At 33.7% G+C, this 18,270-nt stretch overlaps 3 protein-coding genes across 3 annotated transcripts; 1 reads left to right on the forward strand and 2 right to left on the reverse strand.

The window, feature by feature from the left end:
• Nucleotides 1–913: 913 nt before the first annotated feature.
• LOC112012987 (uncharacterized) lies at nt 914–3,782 on the reverse strand. Its single transcript, XM_065775040.1, has 3 exons — nt 3,524–3,782; nt 2,124–2,901; nt 914–1,557 (listed from the first exon to the last, which is right to left on the reverse strand). The coding sequence occupies exons 2-3, from the start codon at nt 2,840–2,842 to the stop codon at nt 1,386–1,388; spliced, it is 891 nt and encodes a 296-aa protein (XP_065631112.1). The 5' UTR covers nt 2,843–2,901; nt 3,524–3,782; the 3' UTR covers nt 914–1,385.
• Nucleotides 3,783–10,336: 6,554 nt separating this feature from the next.
• Nucleotides 10,337–15,100, forward strand: LOC112012982 (protein CHLORORESPIRATORY REDUCTION 7, chloroplastic). The gene is made up of 3 exons (XM_024045358.2): nt 10,337–10,444; nt 11,399–11,529; nt 14,633–15,100. Exons 1-3 carry the CDS (start codon nt 10,363–10,365, stop codon nt 14,903–14,905), a joined length of 486 nt encoding a protein of 161 aa, XP_023901126.1. The 5' UTR covers nt 10,337–10,362; the 3' UTR covers nt 14,906–15,100.
• A 611-nt stretch (nt 15,101–15,711) lies between these two features.
• Nucleotides 15,712–16,700, reverse strand: LOC112012983 (uncharacterized). The gene is made up of 4 exons (XM_024045361.2): nt 16,570–16,700; nt 16,283–16,476; nt 16,082–16,187; nt 15,712–15,967 (listed from the first exon to the last, which is right to left on the reverse strand). Exons 2-4 carry the CDS (start codon nt 16,465–16,467, stop codon nt 15,923–15,925), a joined length of 336 nt encoding a protein of 111 aa, XP_023901129.1. The 5' UTR covers nt 16,468–16,476; nt 16,570–16,700; the 3' UTR covers nt 15,712–15,922.
• Nucleotides 16,701–18,270: the final 1,570 nt, after the last annotated feature.

Here is an 18,270-nt window from a genome sequence, read left to right on the forward strand (position 1 = left end):
GATTCACGATTTGACAACTATGTCCTCCACTATTTATACATGTTGAATGCATTAATGAGAATTAAGTAGAAAATTAACCAAAAATTTCTATTTCCTCTCATAAGTGTAGGAGATTGGTCATCTCGAATTGACTACACTATCTTTTATTTCTCGGTTCACAACAAGAACAAATTAAGAATACATTATGGTGATAACTTTAAAGTGTGAGAAATTAGAATAATGGTCATTCCGTTTGGCATCAATATATTTTTTTTTTTTTGCTGAAAGTAGCTTAAAGTATAATTTATACTTTTAAAAAGTGAGATTTTAAAAATTGTATTTAAAAAAAAAAAATCTAAAAGTTAAACAAAAAAAAAAATTACAAACAGCGGTTGACATCTTGCATTCCGTTGCATCATGCAAGATGTCAAACTAGTTCATCAAAAGATGTGTGTGGTAGCCCGAAGATCAAGGAAGGGAATGTTAAGCTGCGGTTGTTCTTATTGAGGTATCCTGAGTCCGAAGAAGGGGCTTGCTCGAGTAGAGAAGGAGATAGACATTAGAACAAGAACATTGAGACAAGAGCATGAACAGTGTTTCATACAAGAGCGTGAACATTGTTTCATTTTGTGTATTATTTGCCTCCTCGGGCAAGCTTGTAATAAGCCTGTTACATACATTAATCCATGATCTCTAGCTTTTCTTCCCTGTTTTTGTCCTCAGGCTAAGCCCTCCCTTTTTGTTTGATCCATTCTCTTACAAATATATTGATTTGGGCCTAGTTGAACTGTGCAAACCTCACTGTTCTAAGTGGGTTTTGGCTGTTTGATATTTGAGTCCTTACAATGTGTATTACAATGAGGTAACTACGTACGCTGATCGAATTTCATTCAAGACAAGAAGCAAAATAATATTATGATACAAAAAACAAAAGTATTGATCACAAATTGGTGCTACATGATAACCTGTCTCAGATGAAACATTTCCAGAAGACTAAAAGAAAAATATATAAAAGAATGAGTGACGAGGACTTTATGAAGACACATATCAGGCACAAATATTTCAAGTGATAATGAAATATTTGAGAGAGATATGTACATGAATCTTCTCTTTGACAATCATAGATCCTCTTTCCTCCTATCACTTTTCATCACTGAAAGGTGAAAACAATTACTCTCACATACATAGGTGTAGAGAATGCTTAGGTACATGTTTGATTCACACTATGCACAATGATTTAAATCATGTCTAGTGGAGAGGAGGCCCATCTTGAGATCCGAAGCAAGTGTCTAGTTAGGTAGTCATTCTAAATGAAGTGGGAAAGTCATATAGTGATCCTTTTTTTTTTTTTTTTTTTGAGAGAGGTCATATAGTGATCCTTATAGAACAATTATATAGAAAAATCTCTATCTACAACAACGTGGGAAACAAGAAAAGTGAGAAAACCATTTGATCCTAGCAGGCTTTGAGGTCATTTGCGGCTTTAAAGGCTGCGATTTCTGTAGCAGCTGCTGCTCGGGTTGCTGGATTTCCAATTCCAATATCCTGGGGCTATTTACTGCACTATCACCTGCATAACTGGAAAAAACTAATCTATCATTGCAAGCATATATTTGAATAACTACAAAAACCTCTACAAATTGTATATGACTATCAACCAGGTAAAATCAGTCAAGATATACTAACATTTGGAGTGTATTTAGATATGTATAATGGAAAAAAGAATATTTCAAATGTGAGAATGAAGAAATCTAATCAAAGAAGACACCAGAATAAGTGAATAACTTTTTTTTTTTGGTGTTAAAGAACCTAGTTCTTGGCTAGACTCCAAAACCATTTTTAATTGATTACAATGAAATGATATTGCATGGTTCCTAGGAACAGTAATTGCTAAGCCACGCAAGAAGTGAAATGCTTGAGAAACATTAGAGTTGGAGCACAATGATCACCTTAATTTCTTCCTAATCTATATAGTTCCCATTAAATTTGAGAGAACCTTTCACATACTTACATTAACATTGTATGTTAGAATTCACACATTCATGAATCTTTGTGTGTGTTACATTTAAACTTATATACAGAATGGCATGCATTAAAGGGGAGATAAGATTATTTCTATCTAAAAAGTATAAAATATAGCTTACATAGGGAAATTGAAGGATCGGGTGCTGTTATCACTCGCATCAGAATGGTAAGAGATATTAAAAAAGTTTTGGAACCCCCCTGCAAGATTCACTCTTTCCTTTTTATCATCTCCTGGAGATTCCTTCCTAACCACCTTTGTGGTTTCATTTGATGCTTTGGTTACTCCAAAGTCCTTCCCCACATTGGCACTCTTGCTTTTATCATGCTCTGATTCTGTAAAATGGGGGAAGGTAGCTGGAATAGTTATCAATTCATCCGTCCTTGTTAACTCTTGAGATCTATTGAACATAATAAAATGATCTCTTGAGAAGCTGTTATTTCCGATGTGAATACTAAATAATGATTCATTCGAAGCACTGCTCCATTCCATTGGTGTTGTCGGTTTACTAGCAAATATTGATGATGGAATTCTATTTGGATCATAGCCTGCAGGCCGCCCCATCAACTGAATTGGAGGTAATTGTGTAGTTGATCCACTTTGCGTACTCCAAACAGAGGAAGATAAATTATCTGCTGATGATGTTGGTCCTTGTGTCTGAAGGTCAGGTTGTTCAGATTCAAGAGAGTGGCTATTAAGAACTTTCTCAATTGCATCCAGATCTTCTGAAGAGCCTGACCTGCTATGAGTTACAGGGTCAACTTCATTTGGAGGGACCTCAAAATGCACCCTTTGATTCTTACTATTTTCACTCTTACAACTATGATCCGTGGCATCCATTTTTTCGGTTAAAACCAAATCCTCAAAGTTCCAACACTGATTTGCAACTGGTATTTGTACTACACAACCAGAGGGGGAAAATAAACAAAGCAATTACAAATGTTAGACTTTACAACCCAATTGTGACAGCATAAGTGCCCAATGAAATTAGTGTAGTAATGAAGATCAAAACAAGCATTCTTTCACAAGTTAAACCATGCACATAAATGCCATAACATGATGTGCCTAGACCACTACAAGACAAAAAGAACTATGATGTGAAATTTAATAAACTTCAAGCTTGATGGCCTAGGTTTCTCACAAAATAAACCAACTATTAACTCGGGCTTGTCAAAACAAAGTTGCATTAGTGCAGAGTATGCAATGGTTTGCTCAATGGACATCAAGTACTTGACAATCTAATCCTATTTGGGATTTATTATTTATGAGAAATCCGAATGTTAATAATGAGTTTTTATGCAACCTGCCCAAAAAAGAAAGGAAGAGAGTTTTTGCAACCAAATAACTGGAAGTGTTGCATCTTGTTACATTCTTCACAATTCGGTGCATCACAAAATTAAATAAAGGTTAATAATTGGAAGCATTATTATCTTGGATTTAATGGGTTTTGTGCATGCAAATGCCTTGAACACTAAATAAAACACCATAATAATCAACATAAGTAAACAAAGCAAAGCATACTCGAATCTTCGACAACCCGTTTGATTATTGCCTCTTAGCTTCTTCAGTCAAAACACCCATTCAATCAACCACAAAATCCAAAAAAACCAAGCTATTTTAAAAATCTCAATCAGCCACAGTACCACTGAAAAGACTCATACAAATTTGGAAAAGGCATTGCCTTTAATGTATGAGTAAATTTGGAAAGCGCCTATTATGTGAAATGTAGAGAGGAAGTGTGAAAGAGAGAGAGGGTAGTTAGGACTTAGGAGTTTGGACCAGGCAGGAATCAGAAATAAAAAAGAGTGCAATGAATAGCAAACAACAAACAAGGAGCTTTTGGTTATTTTTGTTAGCTTATGAAAGGGAAAAAAGGGAAGGCCAAGAGAGCAACTCGGGGTTTAGAAATTGTGGAACAAAGTAACAAACTCTTGTACACAATGGAACTATTTTTAAGGATGATACATACAAATAATACTAAATTATTAACACACGCTCTCTCTCTCTCTTTGGAAGGAAGGAGTTCAGTTAGACAGTTTGATTGTTATTTGTTAGTTTTTTAGGGCCAGCCACCTCAACATAAAAATGAAAAGACTAAGGAAGACCAATATATATATATGTCATTTGACCAACCTCATAAGTTAACGGATTCATAATATGTTTTAACTTGTTATAACTTATAACTGGTATGACCTCCATATAGAACCAAAACCAAGCCAGAATCTTCTTATGCAATGTATCAACAAATAAAAGACCTTCTCATGCAAATTTTTTTTTTTTGCCAACAAATTAATTGAGATGATTGATGGGTTGATCATGTTGGCGTGAGCCTTAAGCTTACTATTTACCTATTAAAAAATCTATTAAGGATTACCATTATTAGGGGCATGTATGATTGGGCTGGGTTCAGTTTGGATTATTGTCTAATCTAACTTAATCTTATTGTGTTGAGAAATATCCAAACCAACTTAACCTATGGTACCTCTAAAAGCCAACCTAACCGTAGAGATTAAAGTGGGTTGAGTTGGGGCTATTACCTAAAAAAATTGGGCTTTCATTAATTTTCTTTGTTTTTTGATAATTCGATATTTACATTAGGGGAGGGCGGATTTCAATCTTGGACATCTCAATTGGAAACACTAGAAAGAGCTAATTGAACTAGAGCTAAGTAGGGAATTGCATAACTCAACGAGCTTTGGGCAGGTCAGGTAGGTGTTTGAGATTGGTTCGATTGCTAGGCTCGAGCCTATTTCGTCTTCGGGTCTCACTTGCGTAACTTGACCTACTCGATTTTAAAATCGATTTTTTTCCCCCTTTGAGTTTTTGCTCCTTTGGCGGGCTTAATAGGTTGCTCCTTTTGAGTAAATAAATGTACCATTTTTACAAAGAATTTTCCCATAATGGCTTTGACTATTATGTTCATACATAAAAGTATGACATTATATTCTTAATATAGTGTTTTGAAACCATAAAGGAAAAAAAATTATATTATAAATTCCTTCTTAACATATAGGGTTTCAGTTCATCATTTCTTTCTTAGCCAATTTACACCTCTTGAAATTTTCCTAATGCAAATTCATCTTTTGAAAAGCTAATTTTCATTTTGAGTCATGTTTTCACACGTGGCATATTTAATTTAGTCAAATTTTCTTCTAATTTAAGTTTCCTTTTGAATTATCCACGTGATTTATGGAGCCTAAAATAACAAGTCTTCAAATCAATCCCAATTGCTTGTAGGATACACGGGTATCAGTTGGAGATAATAGTGGGATATGGCTTTGGACTTGGTATCATGAAACAAAGGGATTCAAGGCTGCCCCCAAGTTGTGTTAAGAGTCAGTTTAGTTGGATGAGGACACATTTGTTTAGAACTTAAGTACAAATCATTAGCAACTGGTGACAACTATTCTTTCCAAAAATGACAGAAGTTTCCTTTTGCTGACAATTTTTTTTTTTTTTTTGAGAAAGAGTTTTAACTTATGACATCCATTCCTAATGATAGCTCTTTATCATCAAACCAAGACACTAATTAGTTTTTAGTGTAGGCGGAGATTGAACCCCAAATCTCTTATACAACTATCAGAGACTTTACCAGTTGAGCTAACTGGAACCCACTTCCGTTGACAAATTTTAATTGAATATATTGACCAAATTTTGAATGCAAGACTACATTAAAAGTCTAGGACCACAAAAATTTTCATGACTTTTTGTCACAAATGTGATGTGATAGAGTGTAATTTTTCACAACTTCTTTCTTGAGAGACTTGTTTGGAAATTAAAAAATTTTGTCAACCGTATACCGTGCTTAATAATTTTGAAAAGTTAATAAACAATAGTGTTTATTAACCTTTTTTTTTTTTGGAGGTGATACTATTTATTAACTAAAGATAAAATAAAAATTTACCAGGATGAAATCAACGTATACTATTTATACATACAAAGTTTTTGAGAACAAACTTCCTACAGTTATTCAATCTATATTTATTATCATAGCCATTGCTTTCCTTTTGTGTTTGATTTCCTCATCACACGGAACGACTTTCTAATTTGGTTGATGAATTTTCCTTAACAGATATGTTAAATTGTCTTTCCTTATTTTTGGTCTTCAACAGATAATTCCATATTAGGGAGACATGCATTATTTTTTATTGGGTGGTTATCTTCATTTTAGGCTTTTCTTCTACCCAAAATTATATATCCCTTTTGCATTCAGCTTCTTAAAAAAAAAAAAAAAAAAGTAAATTGCAAATTACACCCCTAAAGTTTAGGGACTTTTGAATTTTACACCCTAAAATTTGGAAGTGTTCGAATTTTACATCTTGAAATTTCAAAATTGCAAGATGTAAAATTCAAACACCTCCAAACTTTATGAGGTAAAATCTAAATTCTGAAATGTCAGGAGCTAAAATCCAGACAACCCTAAAAAAAAAAAAAAGTTTTTAGAAAGAAGTTGGGGATGGTAGCAGTAAAATCTCACAAAGTCTTCTCTTTCCCTCTACAATATGCCAGACACGTAATTCATGATTTGTGGCAAGCTGGCAGCCATGGAAGGTAAAAATTCCCCTCCAATGACCCAACATCTTCTTCCTCCTTCTTCTTCTTCTTTTTTTTTTTTTTTTTTTTTTTTTTACACCCTTTATCAAAAGTTCTATTTTTTTTTTACCACTTCATTTAAAATAATATAAACAACTCATTAAAATAATAAATAAATAAAAACCTCCATAAACACCAAAAGTAATCAGCCACTTCATCTAAGGAATATATATATATATATATAATTTTTTTTTTTTTGGTTGTTGTTGTTGTAAGTTTTAAGCTACAGTAGACTACCATCTACCTCATTTGCCAAAATTTATAAAAATAGCAACATTGTTGTAGTATGTTTTTTGTGGAATGAGTTGCTAAAATTTGACTTTTTAGCTTTTAAGAGCTTTATTCCGAATGCTCTAAAACTTTTTATATCTGTTATTCTCTTCTCTCTTCTCTCTTGAAATGTTCAAATCTTCAGAATGTTATCCTTTTTGAATATTTGGATTTTTTCCATGGATATTTTCCTTCTACATGAACATGAGTCCCTCTATATAAGAATAGTTGCTAAAAATCACAAACACACTACTCTAACATTTTTCCCCTCTCTGTCTTATCAGTGTTGAAAATTGCGTACGTCAAATGTACACAATTATGTACATTCCTTGAAAAATATCGTATATTGAATGAACACAATTGTGTAAGTTTTTTGATGATGTGCAAATTTTTTGAAAATTGTATACTTTGAATGTACAAAATTGTGTACATTGTGTACATTGAGTGTATATAATCGGGTACATTCTTTGATAATGGTGTGTGAGGAATGAATAGAATTATGTGCATTTTTTATAATAAAAAAAATGTGTAAGTTAAATGTACACTATTGTAAACATTCATTTTAAAATTGGTACGTTTAATGTACATAATTGTATAAGTTCTTTGAAAATTGTGTACATTGAATGTACAAAATTGTGTATATTCTTTGAAAATTTTGTAGATTAAATGTACAAAATTGTGTAAATTCTTTGAAAAATTGTGTACGTTAAGTATAACTAACTAAGTACTTTCTTTGAAAAATGTGTACGAAGAAGGTATAGAATTTTGTACATTCCTTAAAAAATTTGTACATTAAATGTACAAAATTATGTACTTTTTTGAAAATTGTGTATGTTGAATGTACATATTTATTTACATTCAACATATGCATTTTTCAAATAATGTACTAAATTCTATATATTTAATTTTCATAATTTTTCAAATAATGTATAATATTTTATACATTTAACATACACAATTTTCAAAGAATGTACAAAAATTATGTACATTTAACGTACACATTTTTCAAAAAATGTACATAATTGTGTAAATTCAACGTACATAGTTTTTAAAGTATGTACACAATCATGTACATTCTACTTACACATTTTTCAAGAAATATACACAATTTTGTATATTTAATGTACACAATTATTAAAGAATGCACATGATTTTGTACATTTAACGTACACATTTTTTAAAGAATGTACATAATTTTACACATTCATTATACATAATTTTCAAATAATGTACTCAATTATATATACTCAACTTACACAAAATTTTTTATTTTTTTTTATTTTATAAAATGTACATAATTATGTACATTCAACATATATAATGGTGTATGTCTTTGAGCTTGGTGAGAAAGTGTAATTAAATGTGTGTGTGCTTTGCAATTAGTTTGTTTCTTAAAATAAAATAAAGTGAGTGTTGTCTCACATCGCTTAAGTGTAACTCTTTTCCATTGCATAAAACCCCACTCTACTACTACAAGAGTTAAGCTCTTTTGTAGTGGTACTTTGGGTTAAGTAATATATTTGAGTTTAGTGAGAGAGTGTAATTAAGTGTATGTATGTGTGTAGGGGTGTTTGCAATGCCGTACGGTGCGGTTTTGAGCAATTTTTAGTATCGCACTTTACGGTGTGGTTTAGCTAAAACCATAACTGTATCGTACCTTATCTTTGTGGTCACATATGTGGTACGGTGCGGTGTGGTGCGGTTTAGAGTTTAGCCAAAACTATAACTGCACCGCACCTCATTTTTGTGGTCACATATTCAGTACTATACATAAGATATGGTTTGAACGGTTTAAAGTCAATATATTTTTCAAATTTTGGGTTTTTCCTATTTAGCCTAAAACTAATTTTTCCTTTTGTTTTGGGCTAAGTTTTAAACTATTGAGCTAGTTTTTCTTTATTTTGGGTTGGTTTTCCTAGTCAACACTTGCTAGGGTTATCAAACATAATATATATATATATATATATTTGAAAACTAGGGTTATTAAACTATTAATAATATATTTAATATTAAAAATAAATAAATATATTAATATATAGAGAGAGTGTAGTGTCGTATAGTGCGGTTATGCCATTTTGTGTGCGGTTTTGGTGCGTTTTTTGTGGTTTGGTGAATACCCCTATGCGTGTGTGTTTAGCAATTAGTTTATTTCTCCAAAAAAAAAAAAAAAAACCAAACGTAACTGTGTAAGTTGTTTGAAAATTGTGTATATTAATAAGTTTACACGTAGGAGGGGTGAGGTCGATTACGAAATGAAAATTGTGGGCTCAGCCCGAGGAGAAAAAAAGGCCCATTTGCACATCAATCCTAGCCCAACACGTGTATTAGAGCCCAAAGTGGAAAGATGAAGAGGCCGACCTTCTGAGGAGCAAGCGTTCCTTGGGAATTACCAAGCAAGTTGATAGTACCAGAAGACAAGAAATCAAAGAAGGTGGAAGAAACGTGTGAGTAAAGAAGAAAGGAAATATTTAGATAAAGTAGTCATTACCTCTGCATTTAATGTACTGTACCAACTCAAATGACCACATTAATGAAAGAATGACCACTAAACAATGAACTCATAACTTGCAGCACATTTTACCAGCTCCAGCACAACCCTGATGGGACAAGCATACAAAAGAAGGCCCCTATCTGTATAAGTGGAGGGCTAAGATGCAATTTAGAGGACCATATAAGGAAAGGAAACCCCTCCAAATGAGGGGGACAAGAGATTGAAAGAAAAGAGAAGAACTGTATAGGGAAACCTTGTATTTGAAAAACTTGAAACTTTTTATAAACATTGGCTCCTCAGCCAAATTCAAGGTAGTGTTATTTTCAGATTTAGTACTTCTTTTTACAATTCACTCAGCCCTATCTCCACTAACCTAATAGTTGGACCATAAGAGAGCATTAAAATTGACCTCGTCAGCCATACTTTAATAAATTAATTGCACTGAGCCTATAAAATCTAACTCCACTATTTTAAGTGAGCTTAGCATTTTTTGGGCCCTTACAGTATACATTTTTGAAAGAAGGTAAACGGTTAAACATTTCAACATAATATTTTGATTTCATCAATATTAAGTAATAAGATATCAAAATAAATTTAACTAGCAATTTAAACTAAATCTTAAAATCCAAAATTAATCGAACTAAAAATTTAAATAATTATTTCTAAAACTATTGGGTCAGATTACTTGGGTTGTAATTTTATTAATCAGAACCCAACCCAATCCAAACCCAAAAAAAAAAAAGAAAAAAAAAAAGAAAAAAAAAACCCCCCACAAAACTTGAAGCATCGGATTGGGTCGAGTTGTTAAGTTGGTGTGCTGAATGTGCACGGTTACAACTGAAGCTCAAGAGGGTAGTTTTGAAAATATAACCCAAAAAAAAAGAGGGTAAGGCATGTAAGGCAGTTGGAGGTTCAGTTTTTTTTTGTAACGTTATCTACAACATTTTTGTTGGTATATATAATATAAGCTCTCACCCACATTTCATTTTAAAGCTAATGAAGAAAGATGTTGAAAATCACAGGCAAACTGGCAATGGAGGGAGCTTTGGAGAAGCAGCTGTTCATCAATGGAATTCAGAACCTCAGTTGTAAGCTCTATTCTTCTCTTTGAACTGCTTATCAGTTTATTAGCTCTCTTGATATTTGTACTATGACAGTCCACGTATGTTTTTTAACTTTATGTAAGTGTGAGCATGAAATGAAAGAAGATAAGGTAATTCTTGGTGATGAATCTGATCATTTAATAAGATGTAATGGGGCACTAGGTTCTGAGTCAATGGTTGTTACATACATGTTTTCCTACTGGTTGCATAGGATTCAAGATAAACTTAAGAATTGGAAAACAAAGAAAAGGGGACCTTATTGAAGGAGTAAACTGTGACTGTGCAAGTGAAATTGCTAATGTATTGTAATATTAAACAATGAACATTGATTTAAGTAGAGTTGTCAAAAATCTGTAAAAAGTACAGTTCTCAAATTAGGATAGCCTGGATGCTATTTTGTCAAGAAGAAAATGACCTCAAAAGTCAAGAGACACAAACAACTTTGTATGGAATTGAAATAGGCTGGCAAGCGTGAGGTCACTAATAGGAAAGTGCATGTTGACAGTCTGAAAATACTTGAACATCAGTACATGTCATTAATCAAAGCATAATTTGGAGCAACTTAATGAATCATGACAATGCTAGCAATGACTAGATTGGAAAGTATACTGTTCATATTTTATAAAATCAACAAAAATTCAACATTATTTACATTGCATTGTAAACTTATAAAAATAGAGTTTGTGACTTCCTGAATAATACAAGGTGGATGTGAGTTCAGACATTTAATGTTGCAAGGAATCCCTCAAGACAAAGTCTTAGCGTTCTCCTCTGTTTAAAAGAAATGGTGAACATGTTAAAAAGTTCCCTTTTGAATAATGTACTTCAATTACTAGCAGAAACAACACCACTAGTTACCTTAAATATATCAGAGAGTATATTTGATTACCTAAGGAAGAAACGTTGTGCAATTCAAAATGATAGCAGCATCACACGCAGGTAAAGAAGCAAGACAACATATTCGAAGTCCATCAATTCACTCAAGACCGGTGGATGTAACTGCATACTGGAATTCTTCAGTCCATCCCAAACTGCCTAAAATGTCAAGCAACAACAGACATGCATTAAAGGTAGCTTACTTCTTTGCCCCCTTATCAACAACAGAAACGCATTGAAGGTTCATCTAATATCCTTGTTCTTTGATTTCTTAGACAATAGATATCCTTATCCTCAAACCTTCCCATGCATTAAGTGAAACCGATAAGTTTTTTGTATATTGTATTGCATATGAAAATCTTTAATACATAATTTTTTACCAAGCAACAAGAAATAGCAAACTGACAAAAAAGTGTCCAAGTCCCCGAGCTAATTTTTCTTCACCAAGATTTGGATACACAGATGGAAATGTCACTCTTAATCTTATAGTGAAAGGAGCATATCAGAAAGGATTGAAAAGTATATATCATAGGGCTCTTTTATACAGCTTTATTGTACAAAAAGTACAATACAGTGGTACTAGTAAATTCAATCTAGACTGATTACAATGGGTTTGGGCCTATAGGACTAAGGATATATTCTAACAGTCCCAGCTAGAGGAAGTGGCCTGGTAGATGGAACTTGGTGAAGATGTATGCCAGCTAATCATTAGAGGAAATCGACCACAACTGCATGTCAAGTACCCTAAAGCAGATGATGACAAGAAAAAATCAATCCCAGTGTGTTTAATTTGTTCATGGAAGATGTAATTGATCGCAGTTTGGATTGAAACCTATTTTTAAATAGATAGTGACTATTGTGGGTAAGGAATTTTCCCAAATCTAGAAAAGCCATAGAAGTTTTGATGTTATATCAGCAAGTGCCTTGTATTTGACTTTTGTGCTAGATTCAGCAACCTCTTGCTATACAAGGAGATGAGAGAGTCGTTGAGCAGGAAGCAAAATCTTGTGGTGGAACGACAATCTATAAAGGTTTCTTGGCTAGTTAACATTAGTAGAGGCACGGATCATCAAAGGTGACACTGAGAAGTTTAGGCCACAAAACAAGTGCCTTTCAAATGGTAAAGAATGCAGAGAATTATGGAAAAATGGGAAGATCACGGCGTTGCCATGAATTTGTTGATGATATCTATTGCATATGAGGTATATAGATGTATAAACTGTGAGATACACTAAACTCCCAAAGAACTTTCTACAGCTGGTAGCATAATGAATAGACTCCCCATCATGAGCATTGGGTCGAACATTAGGCTCAAGAGGTGTATCATACGTCTTATTGTCAGTAAATACAGCTCGAGAAAGGAGCTTCGTGTTATCTTTTGCTTGAGTGAGATAGTAGCCATCAAGAGAAGAGGATACCTCAAGACAAACCAAAGCAATCTCAAATCCTCCATCTCAAATTGTTAATTGAGGAACTACTTGAGCTTGTGAATGCCCCACAAATATTTACCAATAATCATGTCATCAACATAGAGCAAAATATGAATGGTGCCATGGTTTGCGCATCTAATGAACAATGTTGAGTCATAAGAGCTAGCTGAATAACTGAGCTGGGAATGGTTGAGCTGAATTTAGCAGACCAAGCACGTGGTGCTTGCTTTAGTCTATATAATGCTCTACAAATCTGACCTATTATTGAGGATGTCATAAGAGCTAGCTTAATAACCGAGCTCAGAATGGTTGCGCTGAATTTAGAAGATCAAGCACGTGGTACTTGCTTTAGTCTATATAATGTTCTACAAATCCGACCTATTGTTGGGGATGTCATAAGAGCTAGCTGAATAACCGAGCTGGGAATGGTTGAGTTGAATTTAGCAGACCACGCATGTGGTGCTTGCTTTAGTCTATATAATGCTCTACAAATACGACCTATTGTTGAGGATGTCATAAGAGCTAGCTGAATAACCAAGCAGGGAATGGTTGAGCTGAATTTAGCAGACCAAGCATGTGGTGCTTGCTTTAGTCTTATAATGCTTTACAAATCCGACCTATTGTTGAGGATGAGAAAATCCTGGAAGTGGCTGCATATAAACTTCCCTGCTAGATCCTTATTGAGAGAAATTCTTTACATCCATCTGAGAGTAGTCCCTGTGGAAAGTGAAAACCACTGCAATGAGAGTGCAAGCATAGGAGAGATGGGTGACAAGAGCAAAGGTCTCTTTATAATTAATGGCATACTCCTACATAAATCCCTTAGCTATAAGGCATGCTTTGTAGCATTCAATAGATCCATCTGAACAAGTCCTCCCACTTGCATCTTATGGTAGATTTTCCTGGAGGCAGATCAACCATATCCAACACCTTGTTTTTATTAGTACATCCAATTTCCGCTTCATTTCTTGTTGACATAGAAGGTTAGATGAAGCCTCATGAATGGTGTGAGGTATGCATAAGGTGGCTAAGGCATGATAACAATAATCACGAAGGTGGATTGGTGGAGCTTTTACCTGAGAAGATCAATGTTGTTCGCTTGAAAGAGTGCAAATTGGAAGTCATCTGGGATGTATGGTTGATAACCAATGGTTCATGAAAGGGATGCAGTAAGTTTTACAAGCGGCATAGTATGCTAATGTATAGCCAAGTTATTCACTAATGCCAATTTAAGAGTTATTGTAGTTGAGAGTTAGCATAGAGCAAAGTATCTGTACCAAGCTATCATGTTAACTATTGTGCTTAAGTGGGAGATTTAAGTATATGATGGTGACAACATCATAACTTGGTGATATTTGACCCCTGAAGAATTGTTTGCTTTACAATACGGTTGTGTTATTTGGTGATGTTTGCAACCCTTGAAAAAGATATAACTCTTCAAAGAGGTGTAACTCTTCAAAGAGAGACAACTCCCCACAAGATTGTAAACCATCCATGAAGTGGCGTATGCTCAACTATAAATAAGGGGGATGTGTGAGCATTCAGGGTCTACATAGCTCTAATGCTACAAAAAAACTGAAAATTCTGTACATTTTATGTGTCATAATTCTTTAGAGGGGGCTTTTATATAAGGCTTACTGATCTAAGCCTGATAGTACAAGCAATAGAATGTAGTATAAGTGCAATACTGTAATGGGCTTAAGGCTGCTGGGCCTAATACAGTGAACCTACTATACTAACTATAATGGGCTTAGGGCTGGTGGGCCTAGGATATACTCCCAACACTAGTTTAGATTTTAAAAATAACTATTTTCAGATGCATATCTTATTACAAGTGCATTTTCAATTCTCAGTACATTGTTTTCAGGTTTATGCAATTAGAAGAAGTAGGAAATATCAGAAGAGTGAAACTTATGTTCTAATGGAACCAGGACAGGAAGAGAGATTTGTTTCTGAGGAAGAGTTAAAGGCGAAGTTGAAAGATAGGCTGGAAAACTGGCCAGGCGAGGCCCTCCCCCCAGATCTTGCCAGATTCGAAAACATTGACGATGCTGTTTTGTTCCTAGTAAAGTCTGTTTGTGAACTTGAAATCGATGGAAATGTTGGTTCAATCCAATGGTATGAAGTTCGTTTGGATTGAGAAAATGTTAAATTTGCCTGTTCTAAAGATGATGGAACCATGCTACATATAATTTTGCTACAACTAAGAAATAGTTATAATGTAAGAAGCAGCCATTCATTCATGTAAGTTGGACATGTTGAGATAAAAGGTTTGATTACAATTTACTAAAGTTTGCAAACAAGAAAGAAAATATTATTCCTAGGGGGAACTTCATAGAGGCCAGCCTTTACATCCTTAAAACCAAGTATTCACCCACATTCAGTTAGCAAAAATAGAATATTAAAAAAATACTATTCAAAACTTGCTCCAGTTTGGGTCCTAGGGAAAGCAAAACTGAATTGATCCAGTTTGGGTTATGTTTCTCATGTTCTTAAAAGCTGGAATGAATTTGATGTTGCTTGTGGGGCATTTTATGGAACTTTTATGCCTGTTGTACTCTAGTTGTCCTGCCTAGCAGGCTTTTCTCTTCTGGTTTGAATAAAATTTCTTACTCCATCATCGAAAGAAAATACAGAATTTAGTAAGGAGAATAGACATCCTTTTTAACCATGATTTTATTCAATGCGCGCGACTGAGCAATGCATTGGGAAGTGGGCTGTTGCCTAGTCATGACTTAGAACTGTTTCATTAGAGTGTGTACTGCACCTTTAGCCTTCAGTATATAGGCTGTACTAAGGTTGCATTGTGTTCACCAATCTTAGGACCAGTCAAGACTCAATAGTACTCCTAGTTTTCTTCATCATTTGCATTCTTCTAAACAAGTACAAACCCACTCGTTTCCCTGTCAATCATTTTCTTCAACAGAAGCATTTGCACATAGACTCTAAAGAGTGAACAATTTCTTTATTACAAAACTGCAGTCAACTTACATATGAAGCCTCAGAGAATTACAACATTACACGCATCTTACTTAAATGGAAAGCAATAGGGTTTCTGCACATACAATCCCATCAAATGTTCTTGAATTTGATGACATCGTTAGGATCAAGAAATCCATCTGATCTTAAAGCATTTATCCAACAGCTTTAAACTTCTTCACTTTTCAATGAGACCCACGTCCTGAACACGCAAGTCCTGGATCTAAAGCAATGACACAACACAAACAAGAAAAAAACAAATGGGTCAATTATCTGAACCCCAAACTCCAAAGTTTGCTAAAAGTAAAGTTCCATAGTTCAATAACATCTTATATACCTTGGTTTGATTTATACTAGGTGGTAAAAGCATGCCACCTTTTCTGCTTCTGGCAAGAAGGCCTTTTGTAACTGGGGACATCATCGAATCAGTTGGGCTTCTATACCTGCCAAAGAAATATACACAAAAAAAGTTACAAATTGCAATACTAAACATGAAGTGTATTGCTAAAACTGCAGGAAACACTGAAAAAAAGTGTACCTTTCGGGGAACTTGAAAGCCTTGGGGACTTCAAGGCGTTCTGGGGTGCTAGGTTTGCGCAATTCATTGCTGGGATTTCGATTGTTTTCATCATTTTGTTGAATCTGGGGTGGCGTTTTACAGTCGATAATGGTGTTTTCTGGTTGGATTGGGCTCTTGGGAAGCATAGTGAGCACGTTCTCCATTGAATTTACCTGTGAAAAACGCAAAGCATTAATTAAGCATCTTGAAGAAAAGTACTAATTAATGTCAGACCTTGGTGAGAGATAGGGATTAAGAAGTATAACCTCTGATCAGAGAGAGAGAGAGAGAAGAGAGGGAGAGAGTTTTACTGGAAAATTGAAATAAGCTTAAAGCGAAATTTAATGTATGAAGGAAATTTGAGTGGTAGAGATAACCGTTGAGGGGGTGGTGCTATTTGGTTGGTTCAACGGTCGAATTTAGACCTTGGATTTGTTTGAGGATTCAAAATAAAGTTGCCCGTTGAGGGTGCTGAGGGAGAAAGTATATCCTGTTCTGCCACCTCAGCATATGGTCCACCATATAAAAATATGAATGAAGTTAAAAATAAAAATAAAAATATGATATGGGTAATTGGGAAAGACCCAGCAAAATTGGATTGAAGGAAAATATCAAATCCTTTTTTAGCTATTTTCGGATTAACTCGTATGACCCGCAATTTGACCATTTTTTTCAGAAATATTTTATTATGATTATTATTTTTAAAATTGATGGGATTTTAGGAGATGGCATTGTGTGTTTCCAGTGCATGCTTCTTTACCCTCACATGAGGGTAAACTCCACACTTATGAGAGTGAAAAAGCATGCACTTGAAACACACAAAAGTTTCTCGGATTTTAGGGCTAGGTTTAATTGGTATGGGAAAATTTATATGGTAGATAACAGTTCTCAAATATTAAGATTTTTAAGTGCTAGATCTACTATTTACAGTGAGTAGATTAAGGTATAATTCGTATTCAATATATACTTATTTTTCATTATCTAATATTATCTAATATGTTATGTTTTATTTTTAAAACATTTTTTCTATATTTATATTTTTAGGTAATATAACTTTATTATTATTATTTTACAAGTAATAGGAACAGATGTATCTAAGAAGGTTGATAACTTGACATGATCCACAATACTTAGTGAAAAAAAAAAAAAAAAAACACTAATATAATAATCACTTGAGATTTTTTTGTAAACTTAAAAATTTATTTTTGAGTTTTAATTTTTAATTTTTACATTTATTACTTTTTTCATTTATTTATTTATTTATTTTTGAATGTGAAAAAATACAGGTCACTCATAACCTAACCAATCCAACCCATTTACAACACATTTGGGATTGTATGTTTTTTTTACCTAAACATGATTATCACGGCCCAATCTTAATTCGACCCAACTCGTTTCTAGGCATTTGTATTGTTAATTGTGAGGAATCCCCAATTTAAGATCAAATTATGAATGAAATAGATTTTTAATAAATAAATAGGGTTTGGAACACACAAATTCTTCATAACCTAATCTCTCTCTCTCTCTCATACATCCAAGTAAGAAAAAGAAAAGGCAAGCAAACCCCAATAAACCATGGCCGACAAGAAAGAAGAAAAGTTAAAAATACAAAAACAATTTACAAAATACAATGTACATGTTGAAAAATCACAACTGAAAATACAGAAATACATGTTGAAAATATGAAAAATGTGTAGAGAAAAATACAATGTACAATATAAAAAGACTAATCTAAAATACAATTTCCAATTGATTCTAGCTCTAGTTCCATTCAAACCCCTCTATCCAACACATTTCTCTCATTTAATTGTTGACGGTCATCTAGACAAAAATAGGGGAGAATGAGAGAGTTTTGAACGGGAAGAAAGCTGAACCCAACAAAAATAAACTACATCAAACAAAAGCTTAAGATAATCATCAAGGCAGTTGCTACCAACTTTTTAGCCATGTTCTTATGGCTTACAATT

This window comes from Quercus suber, unplaced genomic scaffold, assembly GCF_002906115.3.
Source record: "Quercus suber isolate HL8 unplaced genomic scaffold, Cork oak 2.0 scaffold_104, whole genome shotgun sequence".
Classification (NCBI taxonomy): Eukaryota; Viridiplantae; Streptophyta; class Magnoliopsida; order Fagales; family Fagaceae; genus Quercus; species Quercus suber.

Coding starts and splice junctions, on each gene's coding strand:
- LOC112012983 (XM_024045361.2), bottom strand. CDS start 16,467: ATGGAGAACGTGCTCACTATGCTTCCCAAGAGCCCAATCCAACCAGAA. Junction 16,188..16,282: donor GCTTTCAAGTTCCCCGAAAG/GTACACTTTTTT, acceptor TTTCTTTGGCAG/GTATAGAAGCCCAACTGATT. Junction 15,968..16,081: donor CTAGTATAAATCAAACCAAG/GTATATAAGATG, acceptor TCATTGCTTTAG/ATCCAGGACTTGCGTGTTCA.
- LOC112012982 (XM_024045358.2), top strand. CDS start 10,363: ATGTTGAAAATCACAGGCAAACTGGCAATGGAGGGAGCTTTGGAGAAG. Junction 10,445..11,398: donor TGGAATTCAGAACCTCAGTT/GTAAGCTCTATT, acceptor CATCACACGCAG/GTAAAGAAGCAAGACAACAT. Junction 11,530..14,632: donor ACAACAGACATGCATTAAAG/GTAGCTTACTTC, acceptor CATTGTTTTCAG/GTTTATGCAATTAGAAGAAG.
- LOC112012987 (XM_065775040.1), bottom strand. CDS start 2,842: ATGGATGCCACGGATCATAGTTGTAAGAGTGAAAATAGTAAGAATCAA. Junction 1,558..2,123: donor CGATCCTTCAATTTCCCTAT/GTAAGCTATATT, acceptor AGTTTTTTCCAG/TTATGCAGGTGATAGTGCAG.